The sequence below is a fragment of the Rhinolophus ferrumequinum genome, chromosome 16 (assembly GCF_004115265.2).
Source record: "Rhinolophus ferrumequinum isolate MPI-CBG mRhiFer1 chromosome 16, mRhiFer1_v1.p, whole genome shotgun sequence".
Lineage (NCBI taxonomy): Eukaryota > Metazoa > Chordata > Mammalia > Chiroptera > Rhinolophidae > Rhinolophus > Rhinolophus ferrumequinum.
In genome coordinates, this window is record NC_046299.1 from 1,440,553 (window position 1) to 1,467,582 (window position 27,030).

General features: G+C 54.3%; 1 protein-coding gene across 1 annotated transcript in view; it reads left to right on the forward strand.

Annotated features, from left to right (window-relative positions):
* The window catches only part of TCERG1L (transcription elongation regulator 1 like), a 137,786-nt gene that overhangs the window by 101,186 nt on the left and 9,570 nt on the right, over nt 1-27,030 (forward strand). Inside the window, exons 7-9 of the mRNA XM_033130863.1 lie at nt 1,296-1,450; nt 6,998-7,067; nt 18,901-19,036. Of these exons, the coding sequence (XP_032986754.1) occupies nt 1,296-1,450; nt 6,998-7,067; nt 18,901-19,036 (361 nt within the window). The remainder of the gene's footprint in view (nt 1-1,295; nt 1,451-6,997; nt 7,068-18,900; nt 19,037-27,030) is intronic.

The following is a 27,030-nucleotide window of genomic DNA, read 5'->3' on the forward strand; positions in this document are numbered from 1 at the left end:
GGGACCCAGTGGACGTCAGGCTCTGTCCTCTGCAGGTCGCTTCTCCTGGGACAGGGCACATGGGGCCAAGAAACATACAGGAGAGGGACCCAAAGTCTTTGTGTGTGGTGGGGAGGAGGGGGAGGCACGTACCCCTTTTCCCTACGGGGCTGAGATCCAAGCTTGGAGAACGAAACAGAAATGTCCACGACACTTTAGAACCTATAGATGTATTTGAAGGTGACTGTGGGAACCCCTTTGTACAACAAAGCAGCCACTCCAGTTTTCATTTGATAAAATCCAAATTTTCGTATATCAGGGCTGCTAAGTGCTCTGTACCAGGCTGAACTCACTGCAAGGCACTAATTACGTCCTCTGGGGTATGGGGACCGTTAAAGAGAAGAGGGAATATGGCAGCCGTCCAGAAATTATACAGTGTGATTAAAGAAGGGGAACATACACATATTACTTAAAATGTGCATAAATTGATACATAAAATTAACTTTGCGTGTTACAGCTGGCCCCGTCTGGTTGAAGCCGACTGTGGCGAGTGATGGGTGGACCTATCCAGGGGACTCACATTTATGTATTTACCCACCACCACCAATTGGGTTCAACTGCACACGTGTCCCCACGGCCCAGAAACTGGATTCTCCGTGGCCTGGATAGAAACGTGTTAACTGTCCTCCGCTCTCTCCCAGGGAATAACCCCGTTAAGCCCCGACTTAACTCCACTCTTCCTGCTTTCGAAGCCCCGTGCCAGGTGGTGCGGGAAGGTCGGGAGTCGTGACTGCCTCCCACCCTTCAGAGGGCACCAGCTCTTCCCAATGTTAGGATGTCATGTGGGTGTCTGTTGACCCAGCGCCAGGAGTTGGCAGAGTTGGTGTGTCTCCCAAGCAGCAAAGGTACAACAGAAGGATCCCAGATTTGGGGAGAATTGGGCCAAACATATCCCCAAACGTAATGCCTCTTTCTTAAATTAACTCTAACCAGTGGAGAAAATACCCCAAGAATCTGTGAGGAAATGAGCCGTGTCCTCCTGGTAGGTGACGTTGGGAGCCTGGCTGCCAGGGGACTTTGTGGCATGCGTGTTTTCTGGTGTCAGAACCTCCACTTCTTCAGGGGAAGGACAGGTGGTAGCAGGCAGGGCATCGGCTTGGTGGCCTCAGGGAGGCTGACATGCTCTGGTCTGTGGTGACGTGTTTCCTTTTCTTTGGAAACCTGGACACTGGGAGGAGTTCTGGTGGGACCTACAGGCCAACAACTTTCTAATGGCATCTGTGAGCGTCACTAAGGTGAGCTTTTAATTCAAACAGGTGTGTGGTCTGGACAGGTGACGACCGGGTTTTCTTCTTCAACCCGACCATGCAGCTGTCCGTGTGGGAGAAGCCCGTGGACCTGAGACACCGTGGCGACCTGAACAGGATCATCGAAGACCCGCCCCACAAGCGCAAGCTGGAGGCCTCCGCAGGTAGGTGGGCGGGGCAGCCCGCACGCAGGCGGCTGAGTGTGGGGCCTTGTGTCCCTAGGGCTTGACAGGGAAGCATGTTTCTCCTGCTTTGGCTGGAAATTGGTTATTAAGGAAGCATGTTCACTCTTTCAGAATTCAGCAATTATGCATTATGGCACTTTCTGCCGAAACAGACCCTCCCATGTGGATGGCCCTGGCTTGCTTTTAGCTCTATGCAAGGTTTTTAATTTGGAGAAGGCCTTTTGGTCCATCACCCACTTGAAGTCTCCTTTCCAGCACCGTCATTAGGCAACATTTAATTCTTGTTCCCAATTCCTTGTGGACCCTGCTTGAGCAAGCTCGTGTCCTTCCAGCTCACACGTTCGTTTCAGAGCTCGGACGGAATCCACCCCTGTTCATTTGAAGGGACTCTGGAAGGCAGCGGAGGGGGGCAGGCGCGGGGCAGAGAGGAGGCTGTTTCTGACACGGCCCTTCCACACCTGATCCCCAAGAGTCAGAGAAGAACATCGAACGTCTTCAGAAAGGATCCTTTCTGATTAGACCTGATGTGTGTTCCGTCACCGCTGTGTTGGGAAAGGTCCCTCCTTGAGCACGTGGGCTAACGCGAAACTGGCCACACAGGGGAGTCGGGGGCCCAGGAGTTGTGCTGACCTGACTGTGGGCCAGGCCGTGGGTCTTGACCCCTTGAAAGGGGGTTTTGCTTTATCTTTGTGGCGCTTTATTGGTTTGCAATGACGTTTTCGATTCCACTTCATATAAGGCTAACAGATGACATCAGCCCACTTTTTCAGGCAAATCCAGAGGCATTTGACTAGAACTTTCAAAGAGGGTATTAAAACGTTCTTCTTTTTTCCCCCCACCATTTTAATAGCACAGAGAGACATAGAAACAGTTGCTCCTGTGAAACCTGTGGTCGTCCGTTAAGGTTGAGAAATGATAGGTTTAATGTTTACTTCACTTAAGGTAATAAGAACATTCTCCTGAAAGCTTGAGTCAGCTGAGGTTGGGAAAAGTGTCCTGGGTGCATATTTAAGTAACTCTCTAAAATCTTAGCTGTGTGGGGGAGGAAAAAACAATTTTCCTCACACCTTTCTAAGTTCTGCCTGGACTAATAATCAAATTAACATGAGATAGATTAACAGCAGAAAATGTTAAAATTTATTATGGACGTACATATGGGGTTCCATAAAATTAGGGAGCCCAAGGACAGATCAGGCATGGGGGTTCACATGCCATCTGGAGCTAAGGAGAAAGGGGGCTGTGGTTGTCACTTCAGAGGGCAGGAAGACAACTCCCATGGGGACGGAACAGCAAATGTTTGGTCCACAGACGTGTGCTGGACCCTCTTCACAATGGGACACAGAACTCTGAGCAGTGGCCTTGCGAGGCTCCTGCCCATCTGTGACACTCAGTGCACTTCAAACGATCGTCATCTGTGATGACAGCTCCCTTCCCGGAGCAGGACCTCTGTCTAAGTACTTTTAGGCAGCTGGGGGAAAGGTCAAAAGGTCTTCTGAGTATTTTGTTTCTAAGAAATAACCAGAGGAAGGTAATATCCTAAAGAGGCGTGTCATGGGGTGGCCCGTCTGTTCCGTCTCAGCTGTACTCGGGTACAGGAGGAATTGGGCTTCTTATTGGTTTCCTCCTTTGAGGGAGTGCAATCCATTTTTAAGAGGGATGTTTGCTGAATGAGGGTTTGAACAACAAAGGAAACCCTCGTAGGGAACCAGCGAGCTCCCTCCTAGACAGAGAAGGCTGCACCAGGCGGAATATCATCAAACTGCAGTTCCCACGAGAACGATTAGGCACAGTTTCTCCTAGCAGTGGTTTTATGTGCTTGATAAAGGGCAGATCGTGCAGGCAGATTTCTTGCTCTGTGTTTAGCTTGCATTCTTGTAGATAATTGGGTGCGTTTTATTTGTTTATTTTTCCAAAGCATTGGTTGGAATGAGAAAGAAATGAGCTCGTTAACAGTCAGTGCATAGTTTCTCCCCCATTGCTCTCACTTGGACCAAATCAGGCCAGGTCGATGAGCAGCAGAGACGCGTCCATGAAACTTCCCTCTGGCTCCCCTGCCCTTTGCAGGCTCAGGAGAACTGTAGGTGGAGGACAGCGGTGAAAGGTAAACGGAAGCGGATTATAAATCTGAAGAGTTTATTTGAGCAAAGATCGATTCCAACTGGACAGCAGCAAACCGGAAGTGTCAGGAGCACTCTGCTGACCCGAGCCAGGTGACAGCTTACACGGTCCAGGTACAAGCACGGAAAGGAAAGCATTGACTGGCTGGAGTTCAAAGCCTCGTTGGCTGTGATTGGTTCCCTTAGTGTCTTGATTGACTTCGTAGCCCTGAGGCGAGTCCAGGCTTAGATGCCCCTTGGCTTGTGGAGCCGCACTGGAGCCATCTCAGTCAGATGGCCTCCTTGTTTAATTATAACGACAGAGACGTGAGTTACCTGCGTCACGGATTAGTGCTCCGCTTCACTCTCCCACCACAAATCTCATTTTATACTTAGAAAGTGTAGAGAACTAAGCCTGAAGTCTCACAGGCACAACCAGAAGTATCTGATTAACTTAGATTTAACATATAAGGTGTTTTGTCTTTCGTCAGCTGATTCTGGTGGCCCTCACTCTTCTACCGAGATGGATATGTGAGAATAACATTACGTGTGGTTACAAAAAGTTTCAACCTTGCTTCCTCTTTTAAAAAGGGGAAGAGGGTTCCTTACACCAGTATTTTTTAACCTGAATCTTAAAGATATACAAATGACCTCAATTCTCAACTTCCTGTTGCAAGGTAGAATTGACATTTTAGTGCACAGTTTCTGATTTCCTGACATCCACACAAATTGTTTTGTTTGCAGCAAAACAATTAGGACGGGAGGTGCTTCTGGAGAATTAATTAGAGATTAGTGGGCAGAGCTGATGACCTCCAGCCATCAGCCTGTGGCATTTTTCCCTGGCTGGTGGGAACATTGTTGTTGGTGAAAAATTTTTTCAACATTTTGTTCAACTACTATAGATCGGAATGGAGTCTTATCTGTTTCAAGTCTGAAGTGGAACAATTAAGCATTCCAGGTGCTACCCATTATTTTTCAAGAGGAAGTAAAATAGATGAATTCTATGAAATAGCTGCCACATTGAACTGCTGTTAGGTTTAGAGGTGTGTGTGCGTGTGCACGTGTGTGGTGTGCACATGTGCATGTCTGCGTGTGTGGTGTGCACACAGGTATATGGTGTCCGCGTGTGTGCGTGTGCTTCCTGGGAATGTCAGGCGTGGAAATGGGAGCTAAGAGTGGGGCAGCCGCAGGGTGCAGGATCCAGAAGCCGAGCCATTCATCACTCAGCAGATAAGGGACAAATCCCTTTTTTATTCTGTTAGCATCGCTGAGAGATTGACACGAAGGCCTGAATTATTTTGTAATTATCCCGCAGTGCATTCACATTTGTCACGGCTCCCGCAGCCATGCTGTTAGTTGAGAATAAATGCCCATGAACTACAGTGGAACGGGCCACGGCAGCCCTCACGCCATCTTTCCCCTGTCACAGCGTCCCCCAACTCTCAGGAGCCCCACAGCGTGGAGGATGCAGAGGCTCCTCTCCTAGGACGGGGTTACACCCCAATAGCCCTTCGTGGGTTGAAAATATTGCCTGCCCGCTGCAGGTGCCTCTGTTACACCTGACCTGTGAACCGCAGCTTGGCCCCCCCGCCCCCCCACGCGTGCTCAGGACACACATACGAGCCTCCACTTGGCCGACTATCTCGAGTTTCCTCTCAAGAGTAATTGCTTCCTCTTCTGCTCACCAGAAGCAGGAGATTAAGGAGTGTTTTGTAGACGTGATGGGATGTGAAAACATGAAACACAGTAATGGAGAGAGCTGGCCACTTGCACACTGTCCAGTATCAGTGGTCGGCCCTCGGGTCCACGGCTGAGTGAGCGTGGACGCCCGCTGCCCTGCATCACCAGCCCAGGAAAAGGTCAAACTTCAGAATTCAGAGTATGGACTTTACTGAATGGGTGTCACTTCCATACCATCGGGACATCAAAAATTCCTAAGTCGGGACCTTCCTGTCCTCACTCTTGTTTTCCACCAGCGTCAGCATTTCCCCAACGTGTGGGAGTCTCAGTTCTTGCACTGCACTTACCTGCCACTGCAAAGTCCTCTGTTCCGGGAGAGATGGGCAGAAAGCTCCCTCAGTCTGGCAAGCCTGGCTGAGTCCCAACAGCCCCGCCCCCCGCAGCGCCCTGCAGGGGACCCCATTCCTGCTCTGTCTTCACTTCTGAACTGTCTCTTTTTTTCTGACTGAGCCTCTTCACAGCGTGTGTGTGTGTGGAGCTGCTGGCCCTGCTGGGAGATGCACGGGCTGACGGGCCTACAGCCAGGTCTTGCTCAGGAAGTATCACGGGTCCCATGATGGAGCAGTGTGGTGGGTGGGACGCGGCACACACGAGCTGTCTGGGGGAGGAGGCCCCGAGAACCAACAGTGAGCTGGGGCGAGCTGGGCTTCCAGAACCAACCCCGCACCTTACCAACAGCCCCGCGGTGTGCGCTGGTGGAGAACCTGTGACTAGATGAGTGGAGCTGGGTCGGAGGCAGCACTGCGAGTCCACGAGCAGGTGGATCCTGTCAGGTTTTATAAGATGAGACACGCAGGGCTCCCAGGCTGTTGAACTCGGTGTCTTTCCCATAAACTCACATTCCTGGCAAATGGCGTCCTCAGTGCAGAAGCTCCCCTGGGAAGGACGTGAGCGGTGGGGGGTGGGAGGGGATGTGGGGTGCTCTACAGAGCCAGGCGCCCTGCACGTGTGCCCACACGGGGACACAACCACACAGATGGTTTTCTGGGGAAACACCAATGACGCTGACAGAGACGAGGAGGCACTCGTGGTGCCACGGGGCGTCTGGGAGTCACTCAGCCAGTCACCCCAAATGGTGATGCCCTCAGCCATCTGTGCACATTGGTCCTCTTCCTCTTTCGGAGAGAGATGTGAAATGCCGAAGCACCTTTTCACTCTTCCACTCCAAATTCTCATCAAACATTTACAGAGCCGACCTTTCCAGGATGGAAGGAGGGGACCGGTCTTCAAAATCAATTGGGCTTTTTGAAGTACAGCCATAGCCAGCAGTGCCGAAGGGCCTGGGGCTGGCAGCGGGAGGCTAATCGGTTCCTGCGGTGGACACAGGACGTCCGGTGTCCCCAGGTGGTGGCAGCGCCCTGCAGGGCGTGAGAGGCGCGTGGCCGGAAGGCTGCGTCCGGGGCCTGGCCTGGAGGCGCGAGGGGCGGGGGAGACGGTAGGGGGGTACCCACCTGCGATCAGCGGCCCCTCTGGAAGGTCCGGCTACCTCTCAGTGGACAGCAGCTGGAGATGACTTGCTGAAACTAAAGGAACGTACCGAGGACAAGCTGGTTACGGGGTTTCCGATGGACCTTCAAGGGGTATCTGTTTTCCTAACTTCCTGATGAGTCTGCTTGAAAGAGGGTGCTTCTGGCGGCTTGCCAGAGCTGACTGCTGACACCCCAGCTGGGTTAACATGCCTTTCTTGCAGACGACCACAGCGACGGGTCGAGTTCTGAGGACACCGGGGAAGAGCCAAGCGGGAAAAGCAAGAGGAACCGGTAGGTGTCGTGGTCTTTTGTCCTATGTCTTTCCTTAGGAGACAGTTAGGTGGTGTAGAAGGAAAGGGTCCTTTTGACTCTGCTGGCTGAGAAAGAAGGGATTCTGCGCTCAACAGGCAGATGGCGGGAAGTCTCAGGCTCCAACTTGGTGATGACGCTGGGTGCCCAGAGTCTCAGCAGGCAGGTGTGTCAGTGGCCCGGGGCAGCTGAGACACTGGATGGCGTCTGTCCTCCCCCGGTGCCCTGGGGGGAGGGGGTGGGTTGGCGTCCAGCTCTGTCTCGTCTGCTTTGTGACTCTGGGCAGAGTAATCCCACCGTGACCCCAGGTTTTCCATCTGCAAAATGAGCCTGCAGGAGGTCTAACGGCAGTTTGAGGTGGTGCCCGAATGGGATATGCCCGTGTGACTTCCTGTCCCACTCGGGGACGGAGGCTCGCCACCCACTGAAGCTCGTGTGCCTTTTGCTTCTGGCGGTTGCAGCACACGGCACGGCGGTGGGAAAGCCTCCCACCGTGGGAATCATCGCCTCCCTTTGCCCCCTTCTCGCAGGCCGGGCCTGGGGTCCCTTTCTTACCGAGTTTCACATAAAGGGGTAACACTCAGGGTGTGTGTCTCTGTTCCCTGGACGGGGAGACACGAGGCACCATGTGGCCGCCGGGCACCCCTCTCTGGCACAGAAGGGTGACGGTGACTCTAAAAGGCAGTCCATGACGGCAGTTTCTCCCCGCGTCCCATCAGAACCAGCCCTCGTCATGGCCCCGAGTGTGCCTTCAGTCCTGTTCTGGGCGTCGTTTATCAGCCCCTCTCGTGGGACACCCTAGGACTGAGACAGGCATGTGACTGCCGCTGTCTAGAATGGCAGCACTGTTTATATTTTCTCTTCAAAAAAATGTTCCTTAGAAGAAGTAATACCTTTGCACTAACACACGTGTGCAGTAATGACGGAACATGAGATCTTGCCCTCAAACCCGTGTCCATTCTCCTCACCTCTTCAGTCCTCAGCCTGAGTCTTCCTGGCAAAAGACAGTGGTGGGGATTGGGGGAGAAGGAAGGGAGGGGGGAGGGGAGGGTGGGGGAGGGGAGGGGCCCAGGCTGTGGTCTGACAGGGCACTGGAGTGAGGAAGCGCCTCATACCGCCTGTGGGCCTCTGTTTTTCTTGCTCCCCCAAATCTCCTTAGAAAGTCACTTTTGGAAAAGCGTCGAGGACACGTGTGGGCCACCAGGATGGCCAGGCAGTGACTTTGATGGGGGCTAAGGGGTCCAGGAAAGGGAATCAAGTGTCTCCTGTTTATTTTTACGTTCTGACTGTGGGTACCAGCTAGGCCAGTCTCTGTCTGTCTTTGGAGATACATACATAATTTAAAAAACACGACGAGCTTTCTGAGGCACAAAAACAGTGGAAATATTGGGTGATTTTGAACTTGTGTAGGAGGAGAGCTCAGTAGCACCCAAGGCAGCTGGGATGCCTGCCTGCATCGCCCACTCCGTTTCTTCCTGTGGGGCTGGCCTCGAATTCTGAACAGTTGACATTTAAATAACATCAAAACATTAATTTTGGCTTTAGCCATCTGAATGGCTTCCATGATTGAGCATAACGGGAACAAACGGAGGTTTTGCAGGAAGCCGCCCATTTCCGCCGTGCGGATTCCGTGTACCAGGAAAACACTCAGGCACACAGCCTCCCTCCCTTTTGCCACGTCAGTCGTCTGGGGTGGGGGCAAGGCCTCAGCAGTGGGCACGGGGCTGGGTGGGCATCTGGAATGTTCCATCGTTCATTTATGAGGCACTTCACACAAATGGCGCCTCTTCTGTCTGGACACTGCCCCCTGTGCTGCCCCCCTGTGCAGTTTCCCGAAGCTCCCACAACAGAAGCGGCCTGGTGCTCTGAGGTCCCCAGGCTGCCCGGACGTGGCATTTGTGCTCGTCTTTGGCGGGGTTATGTCAGTAAGTACAAGTACTTGTCAAGCTTCTATCTGTGTCTGCATGTTTTTATTTGGTAGTTTATGGCGTAAATAGTAACAGAACAGAGAACCTACTGAAGTCAGTCTATTTTCACCTACGCCATCTGTATAAATGATATAATTTTTCCTCAGCAAAAAGCACTTAAAATCCCCCTGCAATGTATGACTCACCCAGAGCCATGTTCCGCCATCTAAGAAACGTGGGACTAGAGGGCAGGGCTTGTTTGGGATGTTGCTGTCCTCCCTGGGTCTCTCATGCAGCATTCAGACCCCCGTGGACAGTGTCACACAGATGGAGGAAATCAGCTGTACAAAGAATCCGGGCCCAAAGGAGATTTCTTCCAAAATTCCCTGGGAAGAGAAATATGTCACAACAATAAGCTTCCAAATTACTACGATATTTTAAGCTACCTGGTGAGTGGTATTTCAAATAGCGTGTTATTTACTGTTGAATGGAATAGTTCATGGTCACACATGTCCCTGGGGTTGAGACAGTGATCATTTGCTTCCCCCCTTTTGGTGCAGTGAGTGCCCGGAGGCTCTGCCCGTTTCTGATGTGTAGCTCTCTTCCGAGCTCAGACTTGCTTTTTAAATGTGCTATTTTAAGAACTTGGGATTTCTTTCAAATAATTGAATTATTGTAAGCATTCTGCAAAAGTGTGTTGTATGGTGTGGACTCCAGAAGAAAATTAGGCACAAAACACATTGGAGAACAAAATGCAGCGACTTGGAGCCCCTGCGTGAGGTGCTAGCTTTTGCCTGTTGGGGAGCAGTTCACGTCTGGGGAATGAGTGGCTTTCCGTGGCGTGGAAGGGGTGACTCCCCTGGGGTGCTTTCAGTTATCCTCAGTTCCTCGGTTGGGGAAACCTGTTTACACTCCCTGCCATTCGGCTCAGGCTTCTTGGACTGTGGGTGAGCAGAGATCTCGAGGCCTGGGACACTGTTTATTGTGGTTGTTGGTCCACTCTGGGGATGCCCCACGGATGGCTCTGGATGTAAGTGGTACAGCTGACCCTGTACCATAAAATCTTAATGCCAAGCAGGGTGCTTTCGTAGGGTCACGTACAAGAAAGAGCATGCACTCAGCTTGGAGTCCCCGGTGGTCCCTGTTCTGCTTCCCCATCTACTCTCCATTATTCTCCCTCTGGCTGACTCAGGTGGCCCAGGCACGTCCGAAGCAAGTCCCGCTGGGCAGGGCTGGCTCCTTCAGCCCCTTTGGCCCCTCCACAGTGTGGAGCCCACAGGGCCCCCAGCTCCGGTGGCTCCCCCCAGTGAGCAGCCCCAGGCCGGTGGCTGTGCTGAACCTGGATGTCTGCTCACGATCCGGGCGCCAGGCTGGCTGGGTTCAGGGCTTTGGGATGTGCCTGTGCCACCTGCCTGTTGCCCCGGGCAGTCACCAATACCCTGATTGTCCATTGGAGCCCATAGTCTGGCTGTGCCCCTCACAGTACGAGTTTTGGGGAAAAAGCCTCACCCCTCAGATGCTGTCTGTGGGCTGTCTGTCCTGTTGTTCCATTAGCTAGTCTGCTTTTGTGTGAGGTTTGGGGACATTGAAAGGCCGCCCTCTGTCTTTGCTTTATTTGGGATCATGAGGTTTATTTGTGGTTAAACCTTACGCTGTCTTAGAGTCTTGTGTGCTAAGATGTATGGAATGGGGCCGCACGTCTCCGCTGTGGTCCCCCACAGCCGCACCTTGAGGTGACAAGTAGAGGAAGGGGGGCCGGTGTTTGTCCTTGTTGTGATATCAGCGAATAAGCAGCCTGCCAGCTGCACCCCGAACCCTCCAGCCCAAGGGCACCCCCAGTCCGCTCTTCCAGCCTGCACATGCTCAGGGCTGAGCGTGTTGTGACCCTGAGAATGCAGAGAGAAAACACCCACAAAAGGATCAGAGCAGCGCAAGGCCTGGACTGCTGTCCTCGGGCTGCCCTGGGGTGATGACAGGTACTGGCCCTCTGAGGGCACCTGCGTGAGTTCCCAGAAGAGCACACTGTCCACCCAGGTGACAGGTACAGAAATAGCATCCCGCTGAGGTGCTGGAGGACCTCCTAATTGCTGGTGAATTCTTTCAGGTTTAGCCAAGACAGCGTAAGACAGGGCTGAGGAAGCACCTGGCAGAGCCGTGTGGAAAGCAAGTGCTCGGGTCAGGGCTTGCCTTTCAGCAGCAAACTCATCTGTTTCTGGAGACTCAGTGAGTCTGAGCCCCGTGCTAACCGGGTTCCATGCCGGCCCAGAAGGACGCCTTCTGCCACTGGCAGCAAAACACCTTTCGACAGGTGCATCACCACTGAAGGAGTCATGCCCTCTGGACCCAGGGCTGGGACGAGCTGACAAATAAGTCAGCAGCTGGCCAACCATTAGTCTCCCCAAAGGCCCCGGCTCCTGACTCCATGGCCCAATCCCTCACTCTGCACGGTGCCCAGCTCATGCTTAGCATGTTGTAACCACGTGGCCAGAAGGGCTGGATGGACGTGATCACACTGAGGACATGGAAGGAGCTGTCTCTCCATGGAGGGTCTTCCTGGCCTCAGCAGAGCTGGGAGTGGCTTTGGTGACTCCTAGAGCCCCTCCCTGGCATGTGTCATTAGGGCCAGGGCCACCCTTTTCAGGGGCCAGAGAGTGGGGTCAGGGCACTACTAGCAGAGGTGAGGAGAGCAGGGCAGGCACAGGGATGGGGACGATTGCCAGGTGGTCAGCGGTCAGTCGGCAGAGCAGGGAGCAGTGAGGCTGTGTGGCCAGTGGACAGGTACCCGGGATCCCGGGAGAGCAGGACCTACCTGGAGCCCAAGTCCTGATTGTCCAGGCCCATGTTGTGTCCCCACCCGTCCTAGAGCCCTCGTCCCTGCACACTGGGCAGTACTGCTGCTGTGTGGGGGCAGGAGGAGCTGTTCCCCTCAGCTCACGAGGCTCCCTGTCCCATCCTGCTCAGGGCCAGTGACGGCCCATAGCCAGGGTCTCGTCGTGGCTGAGACTCCACCCTGGGGAGGCCCCCTCCTTGATGCTACCACTGACTTTGAATTCTGACCATCCACATGGGAAGGGACATGCTGGCAGGACCGATGTCCCACCACGGGACCTGGAGCCCCCTTGATCGATGTGCCAATCTTCTGGCAGCACCAGCGGCACAGCTCTGCGCTGTGGTGTCCAGGCTACGAACTAGAAAGCCCAGCGCTTTCCTTGTCTGAAGACCACTTGTTACAACCGTATGAGAGAATGTCTGAGGGCCCCTAAGCAGAGAGATTCACAGGAACCATGGTTACCGTACGATTTCATGTCGTGTCTAACACCAGAGTTACAGGCTGGGGCTATTTTGATGATGAATTCCTAGCTGTCTTTGCCAGAAGAAAGAACAGGTTCTCCCCATCCATTAAATCAAAAGATGAGATGTCACCCAGCTAAACAGAGGCCTGGAACCCAGTCTGGGGAGGGCTAATGTCAGTGGTCAGAGGCTGCCAGAGACAATGAGGATGACGAATCATTATCATTTTGTAATCGCCATCGTCATCACCATCACTGCCACCGTCACATGACATCACCACCACCGTCACCGTCATCACCATCACCATCACAACCGACACCACCATCACCATCGCCACCACCACCATCATCCCCACCATCACCACCATCAGTACTATTTACAGACTTCGCCGGCATCGTCTCAGTTTTCCCTTGTGTAAAATGACGGTGACGATATGGCTGCCCAGAGGGTCGTGATGAGGGTTGAGTGAGGTGATGCAGTTAAGATGGGAGGAGAGAGTTTGACACGGAGCGGTTAACAAATATTCAGATATTCTTACTATTTCGCTTAATTCTTACGCACAAATCTTAAGTGGCAAGTGCTGTTATAATTTTGACTTTATAGATGAAAAACATGGAGAGTCTGTGACATGATGAGACTTGCCAGAAAATAGAGCAGGTCAGTGTGAAAGTCCAGGCTCCAAGGCAGGTCTCTGGAGATCAGACTTTTAATTAGTGCCGGGCAGGCCCTCTGGGTCCTTACAGGCCCCTCCAGTGTAAACCCTAGTCCTCTTCCTTCTCTCTTTTCACCCCCTCTTCTTCCTCCTCCTCCTCTTTCCATTGTGGGGCTCGAAGAGGTTAATGACGGTCAGACAGACTGTTCCTGTGAGACACAGCCGGGTTTCCATCAAGTCCCATGGTCTTGCTTGCAGCCCGTCTGCTCAGCGTGGAGCAGTAAGAAGCCACAGGGCATTCACAAAACCGCGTTGTTTTATAAATTCCTTTGAAAACTCTGCTCAATGAGAACAGCCACACATTCAGAAAACTTAAAAAATGTGCCCATGGCTCCTGGACACGTCTAGAAGAATTGCTCAGAAGGGCATCGTTCTGTGGCTCGAAGCAGGAGCTGGGCTGGGACGGCTGTGAGAAGGGGTCGGGGACTGTGGCAGCCTGTTTTATGATAAAAGCAGGTTGGCGCTCCACTGCGGTTACTGTGTCTCCAAGGAAATCACAAGGAAGAAACTCAGCCACAAAACCTAATTCAGCAAACATGTCCCTGGCACCAGCCTAGTGCTGGAGGTGGACCCACGAACAAGCCAGAAGCTGCCTTCAAGGCCTCGTCCAGAAGCACAGGATGCAGGGCCTGCCACTGCACGAGCACCGTGCCCTCGGAGCACCAGGGAGAAGACCACCTCCAGGGAGGGGCCCAGATGCCCAGGCGACCGGACCTGCGAGTGGACAAGGGGCGGGAAGAATGCTGTGGAAAGAGGAAGTGTCACAGCGTCGGGTGAGACAGTGACGAGGGCACGCGGCGTGCAGAGCGGGTTGGTCAGAGATGAGGACCTAGGTAGGACGCAGCCCTTCTGCCAGGGCTGCCCTTGCAGGTAAGGGCTGTGCCCCGAGGACACGGGACAGGCTGTAGAGCCGGCTGGTGGGCCCTGTGACAATGCCACCGCAGAGGGACACAGGAGACACCCCAGGTGGGCTGTGGGCAAACACAGGCGCGTCCTGGAGAAGTTGAGACTTCTCTGTACAAGTCAAATGTGACTGTTCTAGAAAAAGCCCTGTGAGGCTGGTAGGCCACTCCGGGAAGGGAAGGGAGTGCCAGTGCTTCTGGGTTGGGCTGGCATGCCGACCCCGCACTTCACTCAGGGACACCCCAGCTCTCGATTTCCAGTCCTGCGTCCGTGCCTCTCGTACTGACAAAGAAGCACCGGGGGACAGTCCGCAGGAACATGGCACTTTCTCACCCAATGAGGATAGACCTGTGGGGTTAATTGCCCCCTCCAAATTCCTGTTCAAGTCCTCGCCCCCGGCCCCTCAGAATGGGCCCTTATTTGAAATAGGGTCATCGTTGATGTAACTTGTTAAATGAGACCCTAATCCAGTAGGGCTGGTGTCCTTATAAGGCGGGGGCGGGGGGGAGCATTTGGACACAGACACAGGGAGAAGGGCATCTGAGGATGGGGGGTGTGGTGACGTGTCTACTCGTCGAGGGACCCCAAAATGCCTGCAAACCCCACACCTAGAAGAGAAGCCTGGAGCGGATGGTCCCTCAGGGTCTCAGAAGGAGCCACCATGCCCGCACCCTAATCGGGGACTCCTGGCCTCAGAACTGGGATGAGCAGTGTCTGTCACTTAAGCTGCACACCCTGAGGGACGAGGTGGCCCTCGGAAGCTAACAGATGCACTAGAGCACATGCGTCCCTGGCCAGGCGGGTTCCAGAGTCTGAGGACACAGCTCTGTGTCCTGTACGGCCCTCGTGACGTCAGGGGGTGTGGCTGAAACCACGGATGTGTCTATGACCTTGGCCACGGGCCCCAGGCTCGGCCTCAGTTCTGCCATCTGTGAGATGGGAATAGTACAGACATTCGCTCCAGAGTGTCCCGTGGGAACTGGATGAGACCATGCTGCTCTGTATCTGTTAGTTCCTATTCTCAGTTGCCCAGAGGACTGCCGGGAAGGTCCCGGGGTGTCTGGCCTGGAGTGGACACTGTGGAGGGGTGATGGCCGTTTCCTGTCCTGCCCTGGGAACTCCGGGGATGGTGGGCCTGTGTTTGTGACGGAGGGTGCACATGTGACACGAGTACGCCTCCCTGGCCCTACGTAGCTCCGAGCTTGGTAACAGGACCTCTAAGTCACCCTGGAGATATGTCCGAGGTCTCACACAGCACGTGGCCACACATGGGCCGAGGGCCGCAGGGCCACGTGCTGTCCACACCAGCGCGCCGTAAGCAGCCTGAGGACGCAGGGACTGGGTCTGCGGGCAGCCATGGGGACTCGCGCGGCTGACGGCCCTGAGCTGCTGTGAGGGACGCGTGTGCTGTACACGCGATGTCATTGTTCCCGGCAAGTGGCAGCCACTGTTGTGCCCACCTGGGATGATGAAGAGCTTTGGAAGCACATGAAGGAAATAGGCACCAAGGGTCATCTCTTGTCTAGAAAGACATGGGTCCCCCCACCTCAGCTCTGTGGCATCTGGACGGTAAATACCCATGTTCCCCAGAGGCAGCGAGGGGCACGGAACCCCACGTGCTCGCAGGGGACTGCTGAAGGCCGTCCCTGGGCCTCACACCCAGGGGAGCCCCTGGCCAAGGAGACCGGCAGAGCCACGGGTCCTGGATGGGCTCAGTGGGAACCTCAGGACGGTCCTTCCACCCTCCAGGCTCCTGTCACTGGCACTAACAGGCCACACCCCTCCTGTGGCTGACCTAGGAGACCCCAGGGACCTGGGAGCTGGGGGGGCATGGCTGTCCCCTGCAGGGCCCAGGCTGGCGGGACCGGTGCCTTTGGCATTTCCTGCTGAATGTTTTATGAACAAGCTGGATGAAGATGCAGGAGGCCTGTTTATCAAATTTATAGAAACTGCAGACCTGGGAGGCAGAGCTAATGCTGATGGAAGAATCATGACGTTTAAATATTTCAACGGGACAAAACGAGCAGGATGGCATTTGCATCACAGCACTGCTGTGCCTGAGGCACTTCCACATCATCTGGCCGAACCACACATTTTACCAACAACAGGGTCCTGAGAGCATCTCTGACCTGCCCAGGGCTCCACAGAGAGACCCTGGCCTGCAGCTCCTGGCACCTGGCCCACACCTGCCGGCTTCTGCTCCAGCCGGCAGTGGTGCTCGCTGGGACCTGCACTTCCTTCACGCACAAGGAATCCCAGGCCACACACAGCCATCACACCCACCCGCCTTCAGTTCTCTTTCTCTCCTGCTCTGCTTCCGGCAGTGGTCCTACTGGGTGTGTTCTATTCTACAAAGGCTGTCAAATGACAGTGTTAGGAGAGGATCAGGGGAGGGAGGAGGGCAGGGGAAGAAGGAGCAAAGTGAGGGTGGGCACTGGTTGTCCTCACATGAGGACACTGAGATGGACAGACCTCTGTGTATCTCCCCGAAGTGCTGGGCTCTGGGCACCCAGCTGCACACTCTGAGCTGCCATCCGTCTGGGTGATGCAAGGAGGACACTTGTGTATTGACACTTGAGTCCACGGGGAAGGTACCTCAGACCCCACTGAAAAATAAACTTCCCCGGATTGTACCTGCTGGGAAAGCCCGTCTTCTGAAGCCCCCTCCCCCCCTCCTCCCTCTCCTTCCTCTCTCTCTCTCCCTCCCCCCCTTCTTCTTTCCCCCCCTCCTTCCCCCTCCCTCTCCATCTCTCTCTCTTCCTCTCTCTTCCTCTCTCATAGACCGGACAATAAAAAGCCACTTTCCTTTGAACGGGCAGCTGTTTGGTGGTTGTAATTTCTTTGCAAAGGTGACTATTTTGACCTCAGATGGCTCCACTGAAGGATCTGAGAGGTAGAAAGAGGCGTGTCTGTGAGTCCGAGAGGTGGCCTCTGGGTACACAGCAGACATGCCCAGTCTGGTGGCCTGAGATCCCTTAGCCTCAGATCGGCTCACTGAAGTTTGTGGCTCATGAAAGGAAAACGAAGGCAGACTTGCTATGTCTAGAGTCCCGTGGCACTGAGTTGGGGTCAGGCTCATTTTCCCGACAAATGTGCTGCCCTCTGCACATGGACAGAAACCCTGAGCTGCAGGCTCAGTGGCATGGGACAGACATGGGTGTCCACACACGTCGTCACCGTTCAGCTGGACAAGCTCAGGCGGGTCGGGGTCACACGGGGGGCAAAGTGCTCCTGGGCTCCGGGAAGAGACGGTCCGCAGAGGGTGGGGGGCAGAGGCCAGGAGGTGCTGCCCGGGTGTGCAGAGACCCCAGTGCTGCGGCCCCAGACTTGGGGGGCACTGCCTGGGGGCTGGCCGGGCAGCACCCAGCCCCTGCCCACCCACACACGTGACCTGGGACATCCCCCCAAAGCAGTGTGTCAGCCTTGCGAGGCTCTGCCAGACCGTGAAGCCGTTCCCCACGAGAGGCCGGTCCCTGCCCCACGCACACAGCAAAGCATGGGTACCCCAGTAGCGTGACCTTGGGGACACTGCTTCTTACCCTCGGCATAGTTTTGGCTTGAGCTAGCTTTACGAAAAGTATTAGAATTTACTTTTAGTTGAAGGTACCCGATCATTCAGCCATAAGAACATTAAAAATATACTTAGCAAATTTGCATCTGCTTGTGACCAATTCTAATTGAACTAATAGCTCTGACGTCTGGAAGCCCCAGCACGAGCCCCAGTGGTTCTGAGCAAAATATTTTGTCAGGCTCTAATACATGATCATTGGGGAGCTCACAGTATTCCTATTAATCTTATTTCAAGTTACAACAATGCAAGTCTTGTTTTCATACTTCTATTTTTAACTAATGAAAATGTATTTCAAAGAAATCCTAATTATACTCCTTGTAATATGATACAATTGCAAATCCTCTGGTAATTTTCTTTTTTCCAAATTCCACATAATCACATAAGAAGTAAAGAATGTAAGTTCTCCTGGAACCGTTGGCCTGTGAATAAGTTTCCCTCACGGGCTGAGAAGCACAGTTTGAGTGAGGGTGGATTACTCCATCTGCTGACCCCAGTGAGTGGAAACCCTCGTCACACATGTGACGTGGCAGACGTGGGGTCGTCTCAGCAAGTCCTAGGATGGGCGTCCCTGGACGGACAGTGACAGAAAAGCCACGCACCTGGTGGGTGTCGGGAAGTGGGGACTCACCTGGTCCTGGCCACCACGTGACCACATGACCTTGAGCAGTCCCATGCCCTGGTCCCCAGTGCAGGAGTAGTGCAGACTTCATAACCCCACTGAGGGCCTGGGTACGGCTCGGCATGGAGCAGCTTCCTGGGCCTCTCCTTCCAGACACCGGTAGGACCTCCCCCACTCTGACAACCATGAATGTGTCCGGACAGGGCCGAGTGCCCCCGGGAGAGCAGTGTGCTGGACGTGTCAGGAAGCCTGCGCGTGAACGTGGGAGGGACTTCAGTCTACCAGTCCCTAGGGGCCCATCTGCCTGTGTCACTGAGATCTCTGCCTCGGGTTAGACCTCAGGGCGCTTTCTACACCCAGAGTGTTGATGGACTATACCCATAACTGTCTTCCACGCATTTGTCCAAAACGAAGGCCCCCCTTTAGAAGGGAAACAGGTACGAGCCCCAGTGACTCCCTGGGGGAAGGCGCCCCCTCTGCTTTGGGTGACGACCGCATCTGGGCAGTGAGGCGGGGACCCTCAGTGTCCTTCCAGCAGCCAGGTGGCAGCGGGCACACTCGCCCTGGGCGCCCCCTACACACCTCGTCCCGGGCTGGTGCCTATGGCTCAGGGCCGCACTCAGCTTTCCCCGCCGATGCAGCAAAGCCACTGCATTGCCCAGGCGACAGGGTCACCTTTGCTTGGTGGCTGCACCCGGTTTATTCAAACAATAAGAGGCCTTGCTTTGCAGTTACCCAGAGGGTTTTACAGGCTGTGGTGACAGCAGCTGGGTCTCCAGGCCGTGTTTAACCTGTTGTGTCTCTGCCCTAAGGACCGAAAGCCACGTGAATCCCGAGCCCGAGGCGGCGGACCGAGAGCACAAAGACACCAGGACGCCACCGCCCCAGATCCTGCTGCCCCTGGAGGAGAGGGCGACCCACTTCCGAGACATGCTCCTGGAGAGAGGGGTAAGGACTGGACACCAGGAGCGGCTCTCAGACGCGAGGAGCGGAGGCCTTGTCCCAGCCCGGGGGTCACTTTACTGCCTTCCTGAGTTCAGGGGAGGAGGCCGAGTGAAATTCAGGTGCCACATGACTTGAGGCCAAAGCAGCATGAAAAGGAGCCCCCGCTTTTTGTCCTGGTTTGGAAGGGTGTGTGGCACGGCGGCAGCTCTCTCCACCTGGCGTGGAAGCCCTGGCAGAGGAACAGGTGGGGTCTCCTGGAAGGGACAATCACCGGATTACATAAAGGAAGCATCTGTCTGTGGATAAGGTTCCTGCTGGAGCCTGGCCAGGTTTGGGGGTCCACACTTTGCAGAGGTATGTCCCCTGTGGTTGTCTTACTCAAGCAGGGACTTTCACACTGATAGATTGGTCCAACTATTTTCAATTTTTAGGATGTCTTAATTGTACTAAATCTCATTTTGAACTTGATGGGGAAAAAGCATTTTATAATCAAATCTTCTCTTAGTGACTTTTATTTCCTACTTTGGCTTTTGGGTATAAAATCAGACAATACGTAGGTTGGCCCAGTTGGATTTCTTCACAAATAAGACTGAATGCAGAAGGCAGTAATGGGTCCCTGTGTGCGATGATAATTGTAACGAACTGTCAGTGGCCTCGGAAATTCAAAAGCAGATTCCACCAAAGTCCAGAGGTGTCACTGGAGCCGGGGAGAGGGCACAGGGGGCTGCCTGCGGGGACCCCAGCCCCCACAGCAGGGCTCCTCAGAGCCTGCGGGCATGCTGGCACCTGGGTGGGAAGAGGACTTGGGGAACAGAAAACTGACAAGTCAGAAGCCAACTCTGAGAATAAGTAGGATTGTCCTGGCCACGCTCCCGACACACACGCTCCCTCTGCACCATTTTTAACGCACCCGTGGCTTTATCTATCCAGTCACTGGCTCAGAAGTAAAACGTGTCATCCTGCGTTAGCATATGCACAAGGGATGCAAAACAGGACACACACAGGAGTAGGTCCTGGTGTAGACGAGGGTTGAGTTGTTTTTAAACACGTCGTTTTAAAACTATACATATATATTAGGCTAAAATGGTATTTTAAAAGGGTGCAGTCCCTTCTCCCCACACACCTTGCTTTACTTGTCAAGACACGGAGGTGATTTCATTAAACCAGTCCTGCCTGTGGGAAGCCTGTGGAACCGCTGCCCTCTACCTACCAGGTGCGCTGCTCTGTGCCAGGCCCGGGGCCTCTGCTCTGCCCTCCGCTCTAGTCTCCACTCTCCCCGCCCTCGCCCACTTCAACACCAAAGATTTGTCAGTGAAACTCGCTGAGCCACCCTGGCTGTGCTAAGTACCCACCAGGATGAAAGAACCCGGAAGCAGGGCGGGGCTCCCGGCTGCCTGCTCTCCTGCTTCGGATAAACCGGTCTGCCGTCTGCACAACCTTTCTCCAGATGTTCCGGGAGGGTGTCAACAGGACATTGATCCATTTAGACCCTGTCCCTTCCACCCAATGGGGTCACTCATTTGGTCGCATTGGACTGGCCTCATGGTCCTGGAGGCTCGAACCCCATGTCACCACTGGTCCACCTCTGGTGGCCGCCCTGCTGTGTCTCATCCACCCCAGTCCCTCCTTCCACTCTTGCCATGGGGTCCCTTCTCTGGGAAGCCCCTGCCCCTGCTCTGGCTGCCACATGATGCCACACACACGACTGCTCTGTGCCCCTTCACGTAGCCCAGTTATGGAGCGAGGCCACCGTCCCTGGGGGCCTTCTGCCATTCCTTTCGATTCCGTCTCATATCTACATTTCCATCTCTTTGTTTTGAGCATCTACCAGGCCCAGTTCACCATCACAGCATCAAACTACCCTGCACGGGAGCTAAATGAGGGCTGCTCGAGGGACCCACCTTTGCTGCCCAATGGTGCTGACGGGCAAGGTGTCTACGGTCTATTGCATTTATCCCGGTGGCCTTGCTTGAGCGGTTTTACTCACGTGAGTCTCAGTGTGTTCTTGCCTCCCTGAGCTTCCGTTCAGCCACAGTCTTACACGTGAGCAAAACAAGGCAGGAGAGTGAGGCTCCAGCCCCCGAGGCTGAGATTCCCCGGAGGGAGAGGCTGGGGAGCAGCCTCAACCCGGCTCCTGAGGATTTCCGAGGAAGCCACGAGCAGCTCCTGGAGAGCAGAGACCTGCGTTTACTGCTGATGGCAGAGCCAGGCTGCCATTTGTGACTTCCGGGCACTAAAATATAATAGTAGGTTGTATAAGTTAATCATGCTGGTGAGGACGTCACAGTTGAGCCCACGTGATTTCTACGTAGTTACTTCAGAATGAGGCGCAGAAAGGTCACGGTTTTCATGGACTGAGTGACTAACGAGATTTTTTTTTATTGCGTTTGTTCAGTGTTTCAGTTCAGAAATCCATGGACTCTTGAAATGGCGAAGCTGGGTCCTGTGGGTTTCTAGGGGTTTGCTGAGGGCTTGGCTGGGGGTGTTCCCAGGATGACGGATGGGGGAGGGCCTGCAGTTCTGTGCTTTTGTAGCATGCAATTGATGGTTCATGGAAGGTTTTGTTTTTATTTTGTTTTACTCTGGAAACCACAATAGAGCTTTCTTTTGAACTTTAGTCTATAAAGGGGCAGGCGTAACCGAATAGAAGGTTATTAATTTAATGCTGCCTGTTTAGATAAATGCACTCAGGACAACTCACTGAGAATTCTTCCTTCTGCAAAGCATCCTTTAGAAATAAGTATGGCTCTCCTAGGGACCAGGGAAGAAAGGACCTTCTCGGAGTCCTAGACCTTGACTTGGGGACTCGGGGCTGTGCTGGATGAGGTCCTCTCAGGGGCCCCTCTGTGGGTGACCCTTGGCTTGCTCCCCAGCAGTGGGCCGCCCCTGGGAGACCGGCAGCTGAGCCCCCTGTTGTTTGTATCCGAGTCTGTTAGAGTGAGGAATTAACAGGTGGCGCACTCAGCCCGCGGGGCCGCGACCGTCCCCACTGCCCTAGGACAGCCAGGATCGAACGGGTTTCGGGGTCACGTTGGTGCACGTGAACAGAGGCTGCTGACGGGTCCTCTGGATACCAGGGCGGCAGGCGCTTCTCCCAGGAGCAGGAGGCCCCATCTGCTGTCCCTTCCCTCAGGTGCATTAAGCTGTGTTGCCTCTCGGGGGCTGTCGTCGCACTTGGGCCGGGACACGTGCTGGAAGGGCTCGGTTGTCCTCACGGGCAGGTGGTAGGCGGCAGGGCGGTGGCCCTGGATGGGAGGAGATGACAGCCGTGTGACTGCAGTGTCTGCTCCGCACGGTGGGTCTTTGCTCCTTAGGCAGCTTAGCTGCTTCATTCCCGTGGCAATGCTTCCAAAGCTCACAGGACACGTGATGGTACCGCTAACAAAATAAAATCATGCTGTAAAAGGAATGCATGCTTATTACAGAAAATATGCAAAACAGTAAGAGTATAAATAAATAAAAAAAGTCGCCGGAAGTCCTACCCTCGGAAACAGTCATTATATCAGTTGAGTACATTTTCTTCCAGTCTTTTTTTAAATAACAGATTTTTTTAAAAACACAAGAGTAAACATTTTTATTTTATAGAATAATGAATATTGATCTGTAGTTGAACATGGCTGAATAATAATTGTTTTAATATACAGTCGTCAGTTTACTAAGTTGTAAACTACTTATAAATTTGTATATTGTTTTCTCATTTTAAGCATTTACAAACATTCATATAAAGTTTGGAAAACTTTTCTGATGAGGGCATGATACTCAATTCATCGTTAGTTCAAAAATCCTGCATTTTCATCCGTGTAGTGTATTTTCCAACTTGGCTACTTTCGGTAACACCCTGACTACTTTCTGTGTGTGGGGGGCTGTTTCCTGCAGCCTATAAACTCTTGACCCGTATCCCAGATTGCTCTTGAGAAAGTCCCTTTCTCACAGTGTGTCCTCCCAGGAGCAATCCTTGAGGGTCCCTGACACTGTCTGGCCAGCACGCCCCACCGACGTGGAGCAGTAAGCGGCTCGTTACTACCGGACTCGCACTGTCCTTTCCTCCGGCTTTTCTGCCGTATGTGTGGTGCCTCTTCCCCAAATCGGCTGCTAGGGCTGTTGGTGATTCAGCTCGTCAGACACTGTCACTTCTCCATTAGCCATGAGACTCTAGTCACCCACTCTAATTCCTAGAATGGGGTTATAAGTAGCCCTAATGTGAAAATAACCCTCAAATTCAATCAGCGGAGCATCTTGTGGAATAACAGTGTAAACTTTTATTTATCCATCAAAGTTGAAAAAAAGCTGACATTGATGTAATACTGTGAGCACTGGGAGACAAGTGTGGACGTCGGGGGTCCCAGGTGGGGCAGCAGACAGGTCCCTTGCTCAGTCTGCGTTCACCTTCAGGTCACCGGGCTCACCTGGGCTCATGGGACTTTCGGCACCTCTGAGTTCAGGGATGGAACGCCCCCGGGGGCCAGTGCTCACCCAGGACGGGTGGGGACCAGGCACAAACCCTCACTTCCCCATGTCTGGGGGACACACCTCACGCAGGTTCTGGCACGTCCTCCGTGCCCTCCTGTGCTCCTGGCTGGACCTGGCCCCACGGCCCCCGGTGGACACCTGCTCATGCATCACCGTCCCTGGCCTCTCTCTTCCCACACCTCATTCCCAGCATGACCGGAGTCTCCGCCCAAATGCACTTCCGGCTCCAAGTCCCTATCTTGGGGCTGCTTCTTGGTGATCCCAAATATGACACTGCCTCACTGTCAAAGACACCAAGGGCACAGCGTCTCCCACCAGCCTGTTCACTTCATTCTGTGCTGTGCCCACCTCAAGCTGCCTTTAACTGCCAGGAGCTCCAGAGCCAGAAATAGGAGACACAGGCCTGTGAACAGGAAATTGTCAAGAGGGGAGAGGTGTGAGTGCTAGTTACAGAGAACGTGGTGCTTGTTGTCCTTTGAGCTGCAGGCAGAGTGGAGGTCGGGAGGGGAGGGCTGGAGGGTGGCCAGGCAGCTTCTCGAAAGTGAAACTCCTTGGAGGATTTGGTGGCATCAGTGCTTGTGGGAGGAGGCTGTGGTGCTCAGGGGGAGAGAGTCCTAGAGGAGAGTCAGTGGGCAGGCTGGGCACCTGGGCTCCCGAGGGTGGAGGTGGTGGTGTGGGGACTAGTGTGAGGGCTGGAAACAGCCGCTGCTGGGCAAACTGGACAAACTCATGACAAGGGGCCATGACCGTGATGCCCTGCCCGCGACCCTGGAAGCAGAGGTGGTGGGCTCAGGCCAAACGGAGATTCTTGAACCTTCTTAGAGGGCCGCTGGGCCTGCTGTGTGGCTGGGCAAATGTCCCCTGCACGTACCCCCAGTGGTCCCGGTGCCCCTTGAGAACCTCTATACCTGCCTCCTGCCTTCCTCCACCCAGGTGAGAAAGGCCCCTGCACCTCTGGGGAAATGGAAGTCAGCCCCTAATGAGGACACGGGAAACACAGCTCTGTGTCTCTGAGCTAAGCCAGCAGCTGCTCTGGCTGGGCCCATGAGAGTCAGGCAGGAGGTGACCAGGACGAGACAGAGGGTGGGTGGTGCACATCTAGGTGCCCACGGGGCCAGAACTGGGTCCTCAGCTGCCCCAGGAGGCGTCAGAGGGGAGCCCCTGCCTCCAGCTCTGACTGCGTGCTCTGGAGGCAGATGACCCATCCTGTGAGTCAGGGCTGGACGGAGGCCAGCCGCTGGCCATCTTCCTCCCTTTTCTCCGGTCTTTAAGGTCCCTGCCTTTCTTGTGTCCCAGGGATTCACAAATGCTGAACATAGCCTTTGGTTTAGAAGATAAAAGTGGCTGTGTCCCCTTCAGGCGCCCCTGCCTGTGGAGAGCTGGTTGTAATGACAGAGGACAGAGTGTCAGGATGACAGGACAGGATGCACGTTATCTCACTTTTCAGCCGTAACCCTCAGACCACTTGACTCCAATGCAATCCATTTTTCTCCAGAACAGAATCGCCCGTAGGAGCAACGTGAGGCCCTTTTTCTGTTTTCGGAGAGGCTCCGGTGGAGCTGGGCTGAGGTTGGACCCGGTTTCATCCAGTGACTGTTCTTCTTTGTGTACAAGGCCCTGGCCAGCCCTGGGGGGCTTCGTGGAGGGTCGCTCTAGCTGGTGCATGGGACGTGGAGTGGGGAGTCACTGGGAATGTTGTGCTTTGGGGGGGTCTCCGGCTGGGTGGGGTGGGTGCTCAGGGCAAGATGGGCCCCGCGTGGGGGCGGCTCAGCACTCGGCTGGGAGGGCAGCTGGGGCCAGGCCAGTGGGGCTCTGGGTGCTGACTGAATGGCTGACCAGTGTGAGGGCTCAGGAGGGAGAGCTCTTGGGAAGGTGGGGGCTGTGGGTGGAGGGAAAATGACACTGGAGCACGGAGTGGGGCAGCTAGGGGACCATTGTGTCCCTCCAGGCAGGAGATGACCTCCTCCAATCACTGCAATGATGCTTGTTCCGGACACTTTGGGGTTTTCCAAGCAAGTTTTTTCGTGGCGAGAACTCTGAAACAGCTGTAAAAGGAAGACCCAGTTTGTGTGGCCACGGGTAGGGTACCAGTTTCTCCCCTCTGAACTGCAGCTGGTCATCCTATACCAGTGACATCTGTAGGTGCAGACGGTACAGTACAGAGAGGCCCAAGTGCCAGCCAGCCACACTGACCTCTGACCCCTGCCTGGAGGCTGGGCTGGCCACAATTTCCACTTTATGGCAGCCTCTGTCCAGTTGGGAAGTGCACCCTGGCCTGTGTCCACACTGCCCGTCCTCTCTGCCTGTGTTTTAAATGACCAGTGCTGGTGCCTGCACTGTAGGAACGGCAGGGGACAGATAGCAGCTGGGACACTAGTGATGAACAGGATAGTCCGCCGCAGGAGAAGTGTGAGGCTGCAGGGACACGACGGCTCTTGGGGACACACTGTCCATATTCTCACAAAACACCTGCCGTGGATTGAATGAAGGATGTGAGTGAGTGCCAGAGGGGCCATGGCACTGCCCTACCGTGGTGTCAGCATCCCACCGACACAGATGGCTCCGACCTTGGCAGACGGCACCATGTCACCTGGTGGCCCCACACCGACTACTCAGACGGTTCTGCAATTACAGTAGCTGAGGTCCGGAGGTGGTGTAAAGATCACAGAACACGGCTCAGGAAGGGAGACGATGGTCGTCACACAGCCAGGCTGCAGTGGGGGGCCTGGCGTCTGCAGGAAACGGTCAGAAGTTGGCCAAAGAATTCCGCTAGTCAAGCAACATGTCAAAGAATCAAAGGGTGTTAGGCAAGATGGGGGACAGAGATCAGGGTTGACAAATAAAGGGCAAGTAAGAGAGAAACAACGTGTGTTCATCTTGGGGATGTGCCATGTGGGCAGAATTCTACGGCGGACCCCAAGGTCCCCACCCCGCGGAGTACAATCCTGAGCAGTGTGGGCGGGGCCTGTGTACAGGGGGTGGAGTGACCTGGACGACATAGCACTGTTCTGTGTGACGTCTTAGCCAACAGAAGGGCGCAGTGAAGAAGCAAGTGCCTCTTCTGTGGACCGAGGTGTCCTCGGAGCACAGCGGCCCCCGGGGGAGAGTTCAGTCCCTGCCCCACAGAATGAACTTAGCGTGCGGCGTGACTGGGATCACAGGCCCCGGGGCTGGGCCTGCATCAGACGCGACCACAGGATTGCGCGTAACTAGTTATCGAGAGTCCTTCATCCAGACCAGATCCGTACCACAGGCAAGGCTGTGCCTGCCTCCAGCACTGAAGGACCCTGTTTCACCACTGGCCAGCCTTCCCTTCTGCTCCAAGGTCGGTCCCAGGTCCCACACCGCCCCTCTCTCCACTGCACTGCCTCTTCAAGAGTGTCTGAGCATGGCTGCCGGGTCACATGACAATGTCTGTTTTGTCACTGTAAACCATAGTCGTTGTTGGGGTGGCTCATCTTGCCTTGTTCACAGATTGTAAATCCTGTTGGAGGCCAGGATGGTATGTTATTGATTTTTTAAAAAAT